Source organism: Sciurus vulgaris (assembly GCF_902686455.1).
Source record: "Sciurus vulgaris genome assembly, chromosome: 14".
Classification (NCBI taxonomy): Eukaryota; Metazoa; Chordata; class Mammalia; order Rodentia; family Sciuridae; genus Sciurus; species Sciurus vulgaris.
The window spans coordinates 75,672,495-75,691,697 of record NC_136475.1 but is presented as its reverse complement, the minus strand read 5'-3'; the positions used below and the strand labels follow the sequence as shown (position 1 = coordinate 75,691,697).

Sequence of the window (19,203 nt, the reverse complement as noted above, 5' to 3'; positions counted from 1 at the left end):
ACAATGAACCTGCTACCACCAGATGTCCAAACCCTAGAGACCATTCTTATGTTAGACAAGGTGGCAGAGGGTTAATCAAGGAAGTTGGTAGATAAGCAAGGGTTTTTAGAAATGGAAGTAGTCTGGGTCTATTGAAAGGATGACCCAGTGGGTACTAAGGGACTCCCAGGGAAGGTGATCATGCTACTGGGAAGAAAACTGGAAAACTCCAGACAGTAGGGGTCAGCCCAAGGTCTGCAGGCAAACAACCAATAGAATACTGATTAGAATTTCATGCAGCCAGGGAGGAATTTTAGTCCTGGGAGAGAAAAACAAAATAACAGAGGAAATATTTTAAGGAACCGTTGGAGAGAATGCAATTGGAATTCACCCTAGCTTGTCTGAAAAGATAAAACACTGAACAGGAGTCCGCGTAGTTAAGTGGTAAAGACTAGTAAGCCTTTAAGGAGAAAGAGGAATGGGGGAAAAATACCAAGTAGAATTCTTGAGTGGAAGAATAGGAAATAACCCAGAAAATTGGAGGAACTAAAAGAAGTACGGAAAGGGCAATTGTGAGTATCAGAACAATCTCATAGCCAAGGCTCATGTAGACCAGCATTTGCTTGTCAGTGTGGGATGGTCAGGGCTACAGATGAAGATGATGCAGGCTGAGGACAGTCATTTAGTCTGACATAGAAGGAAGTGAGCTATTATGGAGCATAGAGATGAAATTTTGCTTAAGAACTTTCTCGATGTATTTTTCTTAAACCAGTTCTCTAGTCTTCAAAGAGTTTGTGGTCCAAATGAACAGGACTCTGTTCATTCCAAAAGGCATTCTCTGAACAGGTACTGTGAGTCAAGTGCTGTGCTAGGCACTGGAGATACAATGATAAATAACTCCCATCCTATTCTTGGGGAGCCTTATTGGTGCAAGAGCCATGTAAGGAAGAAGTGTGGTCCAGTACTGCAGCACTAGATGTGGGATAGGCAAGAAATGTTCATGCATAGGATCCTGTAACCAAGGGGAATGGGTCTGAGGTCTTAGGAGAGGCTGTGGGAGAGGAGCCATATGTTTTCTTGAAGCAGAAGGGTTGTTCTTGGTGATCAGGAAGGTGGGGGAGGCAGGAGAACTTGAGATGGTTTGCTTCACTTGGGGGGTCTGTGAAGGTTTAATACGCATGCTCAGAGTGTGCAGAGATGGGCTGAGCCAGGCTCCAGAGAGGGGTGGCCAGATCAGAGGTTCATGTGCCAGGCTTGCAAGGAGCTCCGATTTGACTCTGGCTGGACAGGGGTCTGTGAATAGTTGGAGGCAGATGAATAGCCTGCAACAGTCACCTGCCAGCTGTCTCATCAAGGTCTTGATTTGTTCCACCCGGGGACTTCCTAAAGTCCTGGAAGAGTCACTGAGGTTATTCTCAAGGGCTTCAGGGGCTGTTCTACAGAATTAGCATGTGATAGAAAAGCAACCTGACTGTGCCTTCTCTCTCCCACTCCTTCTCTTGAAACTGGAAGTTTGAGTTTTGAAACTGGCAGCACAGCCCTGCCCTCTTTCCCTGGACTCCCATTATTCACCAGACATTTTGGCTTCAGGGTGGAGGTCCGTTTGGAGCCTCAGAAACCTGTGCCCTTGGGAACACTCGGGAACTATCCCAGGCCCCTGGCAGCAGCTCTCATGCCCCAGGCCCAGCCCCATCTCAATTACACACTGCAGTCTCCCTCAAGTGCCTTGCCCTTCCGTATATCACGAGACTCACCCATTGGCAGAGGGGAAATTGTTGGTAATTTGAAAACAGTGGGAACACTCATTCACTGTGCTTAGTGATGCTAGATTTTCTCAGGAAAAGACATTGCACCAAATCTGTGTGTAGTCTTTTAAAGCTGAAATCCAACGGTTGCTACAACTCTTAACTAAGGCTCTGAACCATGAGAAAATGCATTTCTGTGAAAGCAAGTTTAGCTACGCATGTTCATATGGTACTATTAAAACAGAGGGGGCAAAGGGAAATTTAGAAGCAGGCTAGGGAATCAGAAACACAGACATTTACCTTGAGGCCAGGAGTAAAGGCAAGTGGAACTGGGCTACTGTGCAGGCCACATGGCATCTACACTTCGGAGCCACCAGGACCAGCTGTCTGGGTATTTCTATTCAACTGAAAGAGCTGTGGTTCCATCACCTGGTCCTGTCTTGTCACCACAGACAGACTTGGCTTCTGAAGGCCACGGGCATGGGCCTGGGCCTTGGATAGAGCTTCAGGAAACAGGACAACTGAGACCTGGGTCCCTAGGTGGACTCTCTGAACCTCAGTAGTACTGGGCATAATGCCTACTTGACCAGGTTCCCAGGACTGCCCGCTCTCTAGAATGGGTTACTTCTGTGAACAAGGACTTAGAATTTTATCCTTTATTTTGAATTGGAAGGATTATATTTATATAATATAATATATTTTTTAACAGAAAAATATGCAGCTGGATATGAATGAAGAATAAATAATGGTTCACAATAATTTATTCCTTTAAAATTTTAATTTTATTTGTCCTAATTAGTTGTACATGACAGTAAAATGCTTTTATACATTTTGGTGATAGAGAGGCCCATTAGTAGTGACTGGGAGTATGGACGGTGGCATGAGACCACCTGGGTTCAATTTCAGTCTCTTTCTTACTAGCTGTGTGACTCTGGGCAGGCTATTTAACCTCACTGAGCCTCAGCTTCCTCACTTTGAGAAAAATAATAAGCGTACCTTCCTTGCTGAATGGGGGTAGGCATGGCAACCACTTAGAACAATGCCTGGCACCAGAGAGTGAGCACCAGGTGATTATATGGCTATTATTGTGTGATTACTACTATTATTCCTCCTCCTTCTCCTGTCTCTATGCCAGTTGAGAATGGGGGAGGGTAGATGAACTGAGTGGCTCCTTGGACTCCAGGTCCTGGCTCCCCACGTGACAGCCTCATTCTTTTCCTATCCTTTGTGTGTAGGCACTTAGAAGGCAACGGAAGAGTACACTGGGTCCTAGAGATTATCAGGAGGGACAGGCCAGTAACCAATGGTGACTCTCACAAGACTGCCCGGTTGCACTGGTACCCAATGCTACTTGAAAACCCTGCAGAACTTCTCAGGGGCAGAGACATTGTTCTGGGTACTGAAGAAGACAAAAGGGTCTCTGGTAGGAAAGGGGGTGAAGGATAATCCACAAGGAATAACCACCTCAGCTCCTCTTTCTGCAAAGTGGGGAGGGAAGGAATAATAGAAAACTTCTGGAATCTGAGCCAACCATAATCAAAAAGTTTCATAACTTGTATTCTGAACTCTACCTGTGCTATGGTAAAACACTGTTGCACACATGAATCCTACATAGGAGGAGTCCTCATGGGGAGGAAGTTTCCAGCAGAGAGGAGGAGAAGGTATAGAGTCCAGACCCAGGGGAGGTCTTCTGAGCTTCTGCACCAGGACATTTGCTCCAGGCAGGTGGAGGGGATGTGAGGTCTGGGGAAGAGACTTTCTGTTTGGAGACTGCCTTGAATGGCAGGGGTTGAGTTTTGTCACCACACAAGCCAGCACATGCACATGAGGGGACAGGGTGGGGAGCAGGTGGTTTCCAAGTAACAAACTCAAAGGATCTCACAGACGTAGCTTGTGGCCTGCTTTCTCAGACTGCCTGGCCCTGGTGCAGGTGAGCTGTCTGCACAGGACACCTTGTTCTCACTGTTACTTGACCAACTCCCTTCTCCCTCTGGTCCTCTGGTACCAGTTCAAGTTCTCCTCTCTGGGCCACCTTGTCCAAAGACCACCAGCACTCCCATGACACTCACGCACAACAACCATTACTGCCCTTTCCCTGCAGCATCATAATTGTTGTTGCCCAATTTCAGACCTCCCTGTGAGCTTAGAAACAGGAGGAGCCACCAGAGTCCCAGTAGTGCCTAGGACTGAGTAAGGCTTATAAATATTTGTTGACAGAATGCACAAATAAACGAATGAGTAAGTTTCTTGATACCAGTGGACTATCATCTAAATCCCTGTATTTTAATATCTCCTTTCCCACTGGGAAATGGTGAACTTCAGTGAGATGAGAAGTGATTGTTTCTGTCCATTCTGACTTCTCTTTGTATACAACATATATTTATCATTATGGGATTTGCCTGGATGCCATTCTGACACACCAAGGAGTTACAGGTATTCGCAATTCTCTCCTATTCCTGGTGTTCCATCCACCACATATCCAGGGCAGAGAAGGAAACAAAAGCAACCATCTCCAAAGAGTCCCACTACAAGGCTTCTGCTGTCAAATCTCGAAGGTCAAAACTGGCAGAAGCTGATGGTCTTTTCATTTATTTTATTTATTTATTTTCTGACGCCCATCAATGAAAGCAATCGTGAGTAAAAGTTCTACCTGCCAGGAGAGGAATTGTCCTTTGTACTTAGTGGCAACCTTCACAGTTGAGGTGCACTTTGACAGCTATTTCCTGAACCCCAGGGAGGGTTGCATCTCTCCCTGGGTGTGGGTAGAGGGCAGGGAGAACGTGCTTTTCATCTTTCCATTGATTGAAGACTCTTCTGAGATCTCAGACTGAGCTTTAATTTTTAGACCCAGAGTTTAAGAAGGTTGCAGCATAGAACTACTGTAAAGAGCTCCTTCCACCTAACATGGAACACCTACTATATGCCAGACACTGAGGAATCAAACAAATGTACAAGCCAAGATCTCTACGCTCAAGGTTTATGGCCCAGGATTTGATGGCCAAATGTCAGAGGAGTGTCCTTGAAAAAGAGTTTTTCATGATGAATGAGAACAGCTCTCAGTTTCTTCAAAGCCCAACATGGTGCCAGGGTTTACCTGCAAAGCCCTCTTGCTGAAATGCCGAGAAAAGAATACAGACCCAAGAAGAATCTGTGTTCTCCTGTGCTGCCCATGACTGTGGACAAATCACTAACCCTCTCTGAGATTCAGTTAACTTGTCTGTAAAGTGAGGAGAATAATGTGCATGACTCAGAGTTTAGGGAAGATGAAATGACCGTACAGACACTTGCACCAATGCCTCCATGGCTCTGTGGATTGCCTGGACTTGGAGGAGAGTCAATGCCAGGCACTCAGAAGCACAAAGGGGATGGAGATTTTCTCTGATTCTGGTCTGGCTTTTCTCTAGTCTACGCTATATTCTTCTCAATCTCTTATGGCTTTCAAAGCCATAGCCCTTTTGGACTCAGAATAACAGAGGTATTGTGAGTGCACCCATCAGGGAAGACCAGTCACATTCATGGCCTGAGATACACCCAGCCACCCCAGGATAAGGCCAGGGTCAAACAGCCTTGTTACTAGCCTGTCCAACTATGTTTACAGATGGCCGAAAAGTGACTATCCACCCTGCCCAGCCCTTCAGCTCACGTCTGTAAGCTTTCCTTTCCACTTTCCTACTTAGAAGTTCGTAAAGGGTTATAGAAAGCCACCAGCTTACGTGATCAACCAATTCAAACAGAGATGTTAGCCATGATTCTTAATTTTTGATGCATGCCAGAATCCCCTTAGAGCTTTCTAAAAATACATATGCTCATGTCCATGCCAAGATGAATAAAATCAGAACGGCTCAGAGTGGGACTCAGTCATAAGAATTTTATAAAATATGGGACTGACTTGTACCACCAAAGCTTGAGACCTACCATGTTAATGGCAGAAGATCAAGTTCTCCCAAGGAGGACTAACACCTTAGAAGTTATTTCAGTATAAGCACTCCTCATGGTGAGGAATTTGGCAAATCTTGGGGAGCAGTCAGTGGGACTGGCACTTCAGTGTCCCTCTTAGGGAACACAAGTGGTCATATCAAGAATGAGGAGCATGTTTTATTCCTAATCTTGGCTCTCTTATGCCTACTCTCCACAACCCTGGGCAATCTGGACCTCTCCAAGGGACAGCCAGGGAGGTGGAGGGACACTTTAGCATCCGATCTGCATATTTTCTAACTTAATCCTCATGATGACCCGAGGAGGTCGCACGATTATTACCATTTCACAGATAAGAAAGCTGAGGCTCGCAGACATTCAGAGACTCCCCCAAGCTGTAGGAACACTTAGGCCCTGAGTCTCATCACCTCCTGTGCTCAGAGAACTCAGTCACTCAACTGTTCCTGCGACAGGATATCTGGGAAGTATGCCCCTGACAAGCCTGGGTGTGAGTTTTAAGGCTTTTAAAAATTATCTTTAAAGCCTTTGAATGGCTTTCTCTTTTTAGTGTAAATCACCTAGACATTAAAGCCCTTATTGTATATTTATTAGTGTGTTATTCAGACCAAGGGGAAAAAGAGAGAAGCTGACACTATGAATGACTTTGAAAGTAAGAAAAAGCTGGGTCTGAAATTAAATCATTGTGACACTGCCACTCGGGGGCATCAATTTCAATAAATGATCACCTTTTTTTCTTCCTGATCCTGTTCATCATGCAGGCAGGATTTGAGGAGAACTGTGGCCGATGCTGAACGCCACAGGCTCCGACTTCCCCACGCAGGCCAGACTTGCCACATGGTCCTGGGAGGGCTGAAGTTAACTCCGACACAGCTTTGGGAAAAGCAATCAGGGATCTTTGCAGAGGCTGATGCCTTCTGGCATCTCTCCACTTGTGCCTACCCTGAGACCATCCCTCAGCCTGTTGAAGCCACCCTGTCTACTTACCCTGAGGGTAGAAGGTCTCTGGCAGTCAGGAGAGAGAAACTGTCCTGACAGACTGGGAGGACCCAAGGGCAGAGAGGTGGAGAGCATAATTTCCTGCTGGCCCAGTCTAGGTGGCATTGGGAGAAGGGGTGACTGGCATCGCAGGGGTGGAAGAAACAGCAGAGCGCAGCTGCGGTCGCCACTTGATAAGTCAGGCTGCTGAAAAGCGGCTGTGAAGTCAGGCCTGAAACCGCACCTCCTGCGGCCCACAGATCAACCTCTTTGGATTACATTACTTTGGCACGCCTCCCATTAGCACTGTTACTGGTTGTAAAGCTGGGATTTCGGGTCAGAACTGACTGGCTTAAGTAAGAGTGACAGCTATGTGAGTAGCCAGCCCCCATCCAGGTCTTTATTCACTGGGGCAGATGGCTGCAGATTTTCACCCAAGGGCAGTGGGTGTCAAGGCTTCGTTGTAGCTATGCCCACAGGAGAGGGCGTGGGAGGGCTCCAAGTGCCAGCGAAGAGATGTGTCCTGGCTTGGCCACCAGTGTGCAATCTGACCTTCATCGTATCATGCCACACCTCTGGGCCTCGGCTTCCCTGTCAGGAAACTGATGTGGTGGGGGCAGTGAACTCAAATATCTTCTGGGTCCAGGGGCCAAGGTCATGTGGAAAGGTGAGGCTTGTCCCAGAGGAGAATCTTAGTTCCTTCCCACCCTCTACAAGGGTGCTTTTGGCATTGTGAAAGGCCCCTGATGCCTTGGCTTGAGCCCAAGTATCACCAAATCCTTTAGATTTAAAACGTCTTTTTAAGTATTAGTAATTCAAGTGATTGACAACTTCTATCCCCTCAGGGCCCAATGTCACCCACCACACACTGTGAGGTCTGGTCACACATAATAAAGTCCCCAGATACCCCGCAGCTGCAGGACAAAGCTGTGTGCTTGGAAAGGCAGGTGTCCAGGAAGGAGCCCTTGGAGATCGTCTTGATGGTTCCAAACACCAACCCTCAAGCTTGTATTCCTGCACCCAGAAGGGCACTGATGTCACACGTCACCGTTGGATCCATCTTTCTAAAGCACATGAGGATGGCAGCTTGGTGCAGGGGCCACTCACTGGGCAGAGGCCAGAGCCAGGCTACCCGTGCTGACTCTGCCTGCTGCTAATCTGAGCTCCAGGTCTTAATATTTCTGGGCCTCAATTTAAAAACATCAGCATAAGCATGTGCTATTGCTTTTTCACTGTGTCTTCCTTAATGGACTAAATGCTCCTTGAAAGCTGTGACCATGTTTCAGCTGTGTCATCTTTGGCATCTATTCCTTGGAAGGCACTCAGTCCATGGTTGTGAAAAGAATATATGAACTGAAAAGGAGGTAGCATTTATTAAGCACCTGCTAGTCAGGCATAATGTCAGCCATTTTCCTTCTGCCATCTTACAACTCACCATATTAAATAGGTATTATCACATTCATTCAGTTCATGGGGACTTTGTGGCCACTCATTTCTAGCTATGATGTCTTATGCCTGTTTGACTGTGTGGCCCGCCAGGTCTGGGCTGTCTGACAGCCCTGCTTTCTGTTTCCTTGCTTCTGTGGTCCTTCTGTGGGGCAGATGAGCAGGCTTAGCACTCGTCTATTGTCCCCTGGAGAAATGCTGCTGAAGCCATGCCACCTTGGCAGACACTGTTGCTCATACTCTGAGGATCATTAGACCTCGTACCCTCTGCTGCTTTCCAGGCCACTTGGAAGGGAGCAGCTGCCGTGTGTCCCAGCCTGCCTTTCCCTGCCTCCCAGTCCTTCCAGGCAGCTGCTGCTCCCAGGGCTGTCATGGTAGGCTCACGACTCAGGGGTTTCTGGGGACTCGGTTGCGTCTGGCGTGGCTTTCCTCAGCCCACTCCTCTGAGTCAGGATCTCCCCTGATGACTTTCCAATTACAACTTCCTCCCTTCTGACTGCAAACACTGAATGCTGCTTTCTAACTACTAGTCCCCAAACCGCCATTTCCTGTTATGAGAGGAAGCCTGCACCACTTGGAATCATCACAGTCAACATCACCAGGATATCACTGTGTCCCCCTTGATGCTCTGAGCATCATGCTGCTGAGGTCATCTCTGACATTAAAGGGAGTGAGTTTTGAGTGAGGCAGACCATTGGATTCTGGATGCGACAGTGTCCCATAATCAGAAAGCAGAGAAATCTCATCCCTCATGATCGCAAACTCTGAGCAGAGCAAAGCACGTTAGGATCTTCAATAACAGCCCCTTATGTGTCTGCATTATACTCCAAGTGTGCAAATTTCTTTCGTCCTATATTACATTGATCCCATAACAGCATGGGGGCAGGGCCAGCATCATTATTCTTACTTTACATTTGGGAAAATTGAGGCTCTGGAGGGAATGGGATTTGCCTAAAACCATAGAACGATCTTGATAAAGGGGTTCACCTTTTGTATTCCAGGTACCTTGATTGTCCTAGCAAATAGAAAGTCCTCAAGAAATGATTATTCATTGAACTGACAACTGAGCAGTGAGTTAGGATTTAGATTTAGGGCTTCCTATTCAGTTATGTGTTATGATTGTTTTTTCTGCTGTACCACCACCGCCTAATTGGGCTCTTACAGCAATCGTTAAAGTTAGTCTGAAGTCGGGCTTGCTGGTCCTGAATCCTTCTAGCCTGTCTAGCCTGTGACGTTGGGTAGGTTATTTGGACTTGCTGAGCCTTTTCATCTGGAAAATGGGCAATAATAACAATAAACTAATTGATTGTATTGTTAAATAAGAAAAAGCATCTAATGTGCATAGTAGCAAGGGGGCAATGTATCTAGGAAGTGCTAAGTAAATGTTAGCAATAGGTATTATTACTCAAGAGTAGGGACTGGGCCTTTTATATCTTTGTAATCCGGCACCTGCTACAGTGACTGGTGCATAAACCCAAATGTAAGACTTCAGACACTCAGCTACCAAAAACTGAAACGTACGATGTGACTTGGAGCAAGTCCTTTCCCTCCCTTGATCCTTAGTCCCCACACCTGAGGAGGAGGAGGATGAACCAGGTAAAATTCATTGTTCCTCCCAGATCTAAAAGGTCCATCTAACTCAGTGGTTCTCAGTGGGGGTGATTTTGCCCCTCAGGGAACATCTGGCAATGCCGGGAGATGGTTTTGATTGTCACACCTGGGCAGGTGCTGTTGGTGTTCAGTTGGATGGAAACCTGGGGTTCGGCGAAAATGCACAGGACAGCCCCCAAGGAAGGAATTGTTCTGCCCCAAATGTCAACAACATGGGACTGAAATAAGCCTGGACTAACTTTATACAAATACCCAGAGCTCTCTGACTTGCTGGGCAAGTGCCTCGAGTCTTGCCGCTCGCCAGGATGCCCAGGGGAGCCCAGAGCCGCGATGCAGCGAGAGGGCTATTGATCATCCCTGCAGCAGCCACCTTCCACCCTAGCCACATTGATCTTGTTGGAAGTGGGGAGTCTGGCCCAGGCATCTTTAATTTAAATTTGGAATCATTCCTGCTCATCACTAAACTCCAAGATGGCTCTGCCAGAGTTAAGGGAGAACATCACTATACCTGAGATTCAGAGAACCTGGGCCTATGGCAGAGCCCCTGTAGATGTATGGACAGCCCTAGCTGGAGTGGAGTCCCCGGATTCACCCCAGTATAACCCTGCTCCCCCTCTTCTGCCTCAATTCACACCCTCCAGAGGACAGGCCAGCCCCTCCAGTTATGGAAAAGTCACCTCAGGAAGAGGATACACTGGTCAGCTAGGTGGACCTTGAGCTGGTGGCCATGGCAGTCTCGACATGAAGTTCATGGCCTGCCCACACCACCTATTCTCACCACCTGTGGAGGGAAGGTAGTACCCAACGGCATTAGTGCCTTATGCCCCTGGGCTCATCATGCTGAGTGGTTTTGGTTTTTCTGAAAGCAGCACAAATGAAGAGAGAGGAGACCCTGAATCCAGCTCGGACCAAGCCATTTTCTATTTCCTTTCTCTGCCTCAGTTTTCTCATATGCTAAATGGGTTTACCTAATAGTTGTCAGCACAGGAAGATAAAGAGGAGAAAACCCTTTGCAAGTCCCTATGGCTAGTCATACCAAGGAGGAGCTTCTGAGCCCCTGGCTCTGCTGCAGAGGAGAACTGGCACTGCCATCCAGGAGGTGCTGAAAAGCCCCTGGCCCTGTTTCTCTCGCACTCCTGGACACTCTCAGCCTGCCTTTCAGGGTGTCTCTAACTCCACTCCCCCTGGGACATCAGTAATTCCCCGTCTCACCCACACAGCACCACAAAGGATTGCCTGCAGGCTCAGCAGCCCGGAATAGCCAGTGCTTCCTGTCTCTGCCAGGCTAGATGGCGAGGGAATGGTTGAGTCAGAACACACAGCTCATAAAGCTGGGCAAGTACCTCTAGACGGGACCACAGCACAGGCCACCACAGGCCCTGCCCATGGGTTTCTCACTGGAAAGAGAGGACATGCTGGAAGAGGCCAGAGGACAGCTCATCCAAAGCAGTGGGGAGCCCAGCTACCTGCACTCCTGATTGCTGGTTTATAGGGCAAGAGGCACTTACCCCCAGGCAGAGAGGTAGTTCAAAGGCCAGAGGAAGGACATGAATTTGGGTATGGGGAGAGCATCCTTCCTGATGCCAAGGTGTCCTTCCTGCTGGGATTTTAGTTCCTTGTATTTCTTCCAAGTACAACTGAATAGATGGGTCAGTAGGGGACAGTGGGGAGCAGACTGCCAAGAAATTACCAAGAAGTTTACATGGCCTTATTGGAGAAGCAATAGGCTGAACTCTCCTCCGTGCACACCACGGGAATGGAGGACAGCTAACAGTTGTCATCAGATGGGACCTCTCTGAAAAGATATTTTCTCAGAAGAAGCCAAGTCTAAGCATAACTACAAACCTGGGATCTTCCTCTATCAAGATGTCACAAAGAAGGATCCTTTACCATTTGATTACACAGTTATTAAATCTGGGGCCCCTCCAAGCTGAAACCTGGGATAGTATTTATAATTATGAAATGAATGAAGTTAGATTTTTCATGTCACTCCTGGTAGAGGCCTGATGAATCTCTGAGTGAGTGAGGGAGAGCCCCAGAGAGCTCAGAGGATTTTGCTGTCACAGGCTTTGGGTGTACCATTAGGGTTGTGTGTGCCTCAGAGGTTCTAGTACAAAGCTCTGTTCGAATCTCTACTGAATTGACACTAGTGTGCTATCCCTAATTAATTCTCCCACACCATGGTAGGACCTTCTTGGGTGGCCACAGTATTTTGTATTTTCCCTTCCTGCCCAAGTTCTGCTGGTAATACTCCATTTCTAGCATTTTAAATTATTTTAATTTCAGCTGTTTAACATTCTCTTTAGCTCTTTTCTTCTGGCTCCATCTGGACTTTGGGAAATGAATATCTTTAACATCTACACATTAAATGCCCACTCTGACAGCTGGTCCTCTGGCCTCTGGAAGGACCACTAGCCAGGGCAGTCAGGGGGACCCACAGATCAATGCCTAAGACATTACCCAGGGAATATTAGCAGTAATGGTTCAATCTGGACCTACCCATTAAAGGACAATTGTGAGTTTTAAGTAGATGTCACTGCGTCTAAAAATTTGCAGCCAAAAACCAAATCGTCTTTTATAAAATCAGTTTTGGAATTGGAAGGACTTACCCATGCTTCCCTGGAGTGGGTACCAGGAGAATCTCTCGTCCAGCCTCATTGTGGGGCAGCAGCTGGGCGACATACCTCCCAGATGGCTGCAGGTGCCTGTGTACCGAGACAGCCAGCGTGCAGTGCTCACTGCTGCTCCGCATCCATGGGCTCAGGATGGTGTGCTTGGAGTCTGCGGAGGTGTTGAGGAGGAGGAAGGAACCTGGAAGGAGACAGGAAAATGAATCTGCAGGTGTTTCTTGGCAGGTGGACCAGCAGCAACTCTGTGGTAGGACTCAGAGATCAAGAGCATCCAAAGTCAGAGATGCTGGAGATCTTTCTCACCTTCATTGCACACTCAGCTCTCCTCTTTGTTAGTTGTTGGTTTTTTGTTTGTTTTTTTTGTTTTGCAACTATTAAGACCTGATAAAATGGGACAGCAGTTTCCCCAGTTGGCTTTATAATCAATCAGACCAAGGGTCTAGCCTCAGCTCTGTTACTTACAAGCTCCATGTCTTCAAGCTTTTCATCTGTGAAACAGGAACAAAACCTGTTTTTCAAAGAACTTCTGCTCCTATCCTTACTGGCCGAGTGATCTTGGGCAAAGCGTTTACTATCTCAGGTTTCAGTTTCCTTGTTTGTAAGATGGGGTGAGAAGTGTTGGCTGAACTCAACAATCTCTTAAGATCTATTTCAGCTCTGAGTCTATGAGTCATGTGGATTTGTAACTGGTTTCTACAAAGAAAGCCCTACAAATCTCCCTGGTGCCATGCTTGTAGCTGAGTTTCCCTGTGGGACAAGCCAACCCTGATTCCGGTAGCACAGGCCAAATGGCCTCCACAAAAACCCACATTTGTAGAAATTGCCATCGGCATAGCAGCGGAGCACCAGACACTTGTTCCAGACGGTCCTTCTGATGTGTTCATTTTACTTGCTCTACTTCTACAGGGAAGTAATGTCGCTCCTGCTGCAGTGGAAATCTGTTCCACGTGATCCCCCACTTCCCCAGTGGAAAACAGCTAATGAGTGCTCAACCTTCTTAAACTAGCGTCCCACACAATTCAGGGGTTTCCTTCTATAGATAACCCAGTTTACCACACGGGAAAATGACCCTGCAGCCTGTAGTAAAGAGTGATGCAGATAAAAGATGGATGCCTGCCAGAAGCACGATATCATCCAAGAAGAAGGTATTGAGTCAGGAATTAGAGATTTGCAATATTCTCAAAGTGGGTCTAAGTAACTTCCGGTTAGGATCAAGATGAGGTGAGCACAAGACTGGTTCTGAACTGCAACAGGGATGCAGGGTGGCCGGCAGTGCTAGGAAATGAACCCTCTGTACCTATTGGAACGTTTGAACACAGCTTAGGGGCATTTGGAAAATGCCCTCAGTAAATAAGCTCTATTCTATCCCTAACTTACAGAGCGTGAATGTGTGTGTGTTGGAGAGGGAGTGTTCTTGTCATGGGCACCGAGGAAAGAAAGAGATTCAAACCACAGACTCAGAGGTGGACAGATCATCTACCACAATCCCTTGCTTTTCTAGAGAATCAGACTGGAGGCTCAAAACAGGGCCATGATTTGTCTGAAGTCTTAGCGAGAAAGTTAAGACCAGTTGCCAGGTCTCTGGAATTCTGAGCAGTGTTCTTTCCCTGGCATCTTCCTCCTCCTACACAGTGTCCTTCCCCCTAAAATATGACCATGGTATCTGTGTCCAGGGTGTGTAGCTCAGCAACTCGGAGGAGCAGTTAGGGAGGAACAGGAGCAGATGGACCCTGGACCAAATCCACATTCACACCCTCCCTTACTCTTTATGCTCGCACGGTCCTTTTCTTGGATGCCTATTTTGAGCAAACATTCAGGCTCTGCTATGGGAAAACAGACACGAACCAGTCACAGTTCTGGACTTGAAGGGACTCCAGGTCTAGTAGGGGTCAAGAGATGGCAGCAAGACCTGTACTCAGAAGTAGAGGTTAGAAAGTCATCCCACAAATGCTGCTAAAACACCTGGGGAGGTTCTGGAAAGGAAACCCTAGGTCCAGGTGGTAAGACTCATAAAGAAAAGACCTTCGAGCAAGGTCTTAGAGGGGAGGGAAAACAAAGATATTGGCAGAACCAGCATGCACAGGTTGAGGGGAAAAGGAGTAAGACATAAAGGTAGAGAATGTTCTGCTACAGAGGGGGACACGTGGAGAGAAGAGTGGGACGTGGGGAAGGTTGGAGTGGTAGGTGGTGGTAACAGAACAGGGAACATGTCATTCCTGATGAAGATATCCATTTTATTTTGTGGATAATAGAGAGCCTGAAATTTTGAGTAGGAAAAGAATACCATCAGACAATGCTAATCCGATGTGGAGAAAAGGGGAGAGCTAGTTGACCCAACTTTGTCCTCTACCACCAGTCCATAGAAGGACAAAGATGTGACTAAATGCAAATCTTAAGGTGCCATGTTGGAGAATGGTTTCTGGAAATGACTGGGGTTTCCAATTCTAGATTAGTATGAATCGGTCCAGAGCAGATGAGGGTCCCTGAGGGATCTCTGGTGACGCAGTCTTGCTATAGACTCTTTGGGGACATGGTCTCAGGTCAGGATGGCACCTGTTTCAAGTCCTACATGGTTATTTACACATAAGGGAGAGCAATAGCTACACCCTGGTTTGAGACTTGGCTCTAATATTTTCAAGTTGGTAGAAATTTGAGTTGAAATCAGCAGTTATTTGAACAACTAAAGAAAAGAATGTGGACTAAATCAAGGGGACTCCCCCTTTTACCTCAGAAAGAAGACAAGCATTCATGTGTGTGCGCATGGAACACACGGGGACCTCAAAAATCAACCTGAAGGTATTGGCGTGTGGGGGCTTGAAGCTCCTCCTGAGTTCCTGTTCCTGGTTCCCAGGTGTGGGAAGCATGTAAATTCTGCCTCTATAATTCAGTAATGTAGTACCTCAATAATGGGACTCTTTCAAAACTGACTGGAAGATGGATTATTTTTCCAGTTCTAATATGTGAGATGATGTTTATATGAATTTTATTTTGTGCAACCGGACTATCAATAAAAGGCTGAGCTTAAAGTATTTTCACTCTCAATGAAACTCTATAGTTGAGAGCTATCTTTTCATCAGCAGTTTCCCTCCACCAAAAGAGAAAAAAAGGAAAAAATACATTTCATAAGCTCCTTGGGATATTGTCAGTATAAATCTTTTAAAGTCAGTAAGGATTTATCTCTCCTCTCCCTCTTTTCTGTTTCCTGTTTACTTTGCTCAGAATAGCTTGGGGCTAAGCAAAGACTCCTGGGGTCCCTTCTAATTAAGAAGGATGGCCTGGCAGCACCTAGACCTTCACCCAGGGTGGTCATGGGGGAGTGAAGAGGCAGATCAGAGAGCCCTGCTCTCTTGGTGCTGGGATGATATTTCCCTGTATTACTGGACTGTGTTTATATGTTCAATGATTAAAAATGAAATGATTATTATTTCTACTTCTGGTCATGATACAAGGAGGTACTACTTTCATCTCAACAAGCTGGGCACACACTGTCAGCCAGCAGCCAAAGGTCATAAACCTAGAGGTCAGATAGTATCTTTCAGATCCAGGCTCTGTCTCTCTCCAGAGGCCTTAGACAAATTATTTAAGCTTGGTAAATCTTAGTTTGATCAAATTTAATATGGGTATAGTCTACTTTATATGGCTACCTTATATGACTGCTGTGACGTTAAATTAAGTAGCATGCACCAAGAAGCCAGGACAGTGCCTGGTCTGTGGTAGACATGTGAGCAATGTCAGTGTCCTGTCAGAGGCTTGTCTTCTCAACCTGGAACTCCTTTAACCTAGGACCAAACTTAGATGCAGGACTGAAATTCAGTCCTCTTGCTTTGCCACTATCAAACTTCCTTTGTTTATAAAATGCAAGATTGGATAGAGTCTCTCTAAGGATTCTTGCAGTTCCAAACTGTCAGTAATTCTATCTGCCTGACCAGAATGTTATCAATGTAAAGGAACTGAGGCAAGTCTCCAAGTCCCTAAGCCCTAAACACTTCTTCTCTTAATTCACCTCTCTGAGGGTTCTATACCAACAGTTTCAATCAATTGGTCAAATATACCATGAACTTTCCTGCTGAGATGCAAACTGCAGTTCCCAGCTCTGTCTTCCGCTCTCCCAGTTTACACAAATATAACCTAGTAAGTGTTCCCTGTCCTAGCCATTTCTTTCTGTAGCTGCTTCTGCTCCAAGGCTGGTTATCATCTCTGACTGTCTGGTATCTAACACAATGCTTGCCATGTGGCCAGTACTCAATGATCTTAAAAAGTCAAAGTAATATACACACAGGACAATGAACCAAAGAGTGTAGAATAGCTTATAATAATTTTTAGAGGACTGTCTACAAACTCTTCTCCTCCCAATCAAGTCCCAAATACTGGAAGGAATTTCTAATTTAATCTAAGGATTTCTAATTTCTTTAGGTGGCCACCTTTGTGATTCTAAATATGATGATCATGTTAGTTTTAGGTGCAAGAACCATAGACATTTTACATCGAAGGTGAAAAAAGGAAATGACACCATCCCCTTCTAATTTCAACTTTTAAGATGTCCTAGGTTTTAAAATCACCTTTTCTCTTTTTATTGTTTTCCTGTTTAACCTCACATGGAACATCCATTGCCTGTCCCATCAGCTTCCGTCAGACGGGCCCAAGACCTGGCTGTGAGATGAGGCTATTGTCTTTCGCGCCCTTTCCTGTACTTGTCTCCCGCCATATGCAACCACCCAAGCCAGCTGCACTTTTTATTTACCTTGTCAAGGTTGTGTAAGAACGAGTAAAGCTTTTGTGTTCTGTTTGTAGGTTGATGCTGAACATTGAAAATCAATAAACAGACCTTTTATACTGATGACTATATATTTTTTCACTGCAGTGAATAAGTTATATTTACAGTCTTCTCTATAGGTCCAAAAATACACCCCACTCCAAGGAGAACACTTCCAGCATCAGCAGGATCAAATGAATAGTCTCCCTCACTCTCTCTATTACATTGTTGCTTATTAAAACAGTGGTACGTTTTAATTTGCCTTATGTTGGCATTAGGATTTATTTGGGTAGGTTCCCCCCAAAAACTGGGAATGTCTAATTCCTTTCTTTCTTTCACTTATTTTAGATCTGTTCTCATTGTATCACTAACACTTGTATGTATCCCTTGAAAAACCATCCCTTCTCCTTGAAAACACTGATGTCCTCTTTTAATCCATACCAGTTGCTTTGTGGGTCTTCGATACAGCTATTATTCTAAAATTGCTTTACTCTGGGGCTCTTATGTTAGTCTACCATCCTTAGGGGACATCCTCAGCCTGGAATTTTCTTTGTGAATCTTTGAATATCTGACATATTTTTTCCACTAACGCACTGGGTTGATAGCTTTCCTGGCTATGGTTTTTAGTTTAGAAATTTTGCCACAGCACTATAAAGGCCTCACTTCAATGTTTCCTAGTATCAGTGGGATCAAGGGAAAGTCGGTTTCTGGTTTTATTTGTAATTTCTTTGTAGTTGATCCTTTTTTTTTTTTTCCCTTAGGAAATTTGGAAAATCTTTCTTCAAAGTTCTGAAATTTCATTCAATGAATCTAGGTCTGGTGGCATTTGATGGGCTCTTTAAATCAGAAAACACACATCACTTTCATCTCTGGGCAAATCTTGTTTTCTTATTTCTCTGATAATTTAATTCCCCATATTCTCAGCCTTGAATCTTTCTGAAGCATTTTATCTTTTGAGTTAACTTTTGTTATGTGATTTATCTCTGTTTTCTGCATCGCTCTTTCTTTCTCATGCTGCTGGGTTGATGGTATGTGAGCAATCTTTGCTCAGCCCCTGAGGTTTAAACAGGAGAGACTGGGAAGCCTGTTAGGAGCTACATGCAATAGATGCTCCTTGTTCTTTATGCCAGAATTTGGCTAATGGAAAGTATTAGGGGCAGACAATTTTGCAGGTGCCTGTTCCCTGGGGACATGAAGGATGTCACTCTGGGCATGAACACTCCCATTTTTCTTTTTCTTTAAATTCCCCCTGTGGTTAAGAACCTGATCCCTTTTGCTCTTGAAAAAAATGGGATTGAAAAGTGGGTAGCGGTCATTGAAGTTAACCAGAGAAACATTCCTTCCTCCTGTTCCTGCTTAGCTTCTCCCCAGGTGGGCTCCCTCCTGCTCTCACCCCTTTGCACATTCTGGGCTACGTCCACCATATTTCCACCGTGTGGACAGCTTCTGTCTCCCTCTGTGCATGAGAAATCATTCACGCCTCCTCCCTGTTCTGTTTGCTATTCAGAATTTATTCCTCTGTTGACTCCTTTAATGCAACTTCAGTTGGCTCTCAGGAGAGGAGACAAATGTGTGCTCCATCCACCTTTCTGCCTCTTAATCATATTCTTTGAGTGAGAACATGAATAAACAAATTCATGGATGGATGGATTTCCATCTCAATCAATAAAACACAATCCTGGCATCATTGGCTAATTGTCCACACTGCAATAAATGATTAAATCATTATTACAAGCTATTACTCATCCAGTTGATCATGATACTGTTCATGTTAGGTGGGAACTGAGGCACGACAGAGGTTTAATGGGTTGGAATATGGACGGAAGTGCTATGTGATGTGTACTGGCCTCATACCAATGCACACTCCAGACTCAGCGACAGTGAAAATGCCATGCCTGCAGCAGGAGAACGGTGCCAGCACCCAGAGAACCTTCCACAGAACAACAGCCCACATGGCGTTAATAGGAATTGTGGGAAAGCTCTGTGATCAAACAAGTGTGAGGATTCCTGGGGACACCAGATGTAAAGAGGCTTTTTATGCCAATACTACAAAGCAATAGTGACAAAAATGGCATGGTATTGGTACCAAAATAGACAGGTAGATCAATAGTACAGAACAGAGAACATG

The 19,203-nt window shown here is 45.7% G+C and overlaps 1 protein-coding gene across 1 annotated transcript in view; it reads right to left on the bottom strand.

Moving 5' to 3' along the window:
• ALK (ALK receptor tyrosine kinase) overlaps positions 1-19,203 on the bottom strand; it is a 663,114-nt gene that overhangs the window by 297,019 nt on the left and 346,892 nt on the right. The window contains exon 4 of the mRNA XM_079109946.1: positions 12,302-12,503. Coding sequence (XP_078966072.1) covers positions 12,302-12,503 — 202 coding nt within the window. The remainder of the gene's footprint in view (positions 1-12,301; positions 12,504-19,203) is intronic.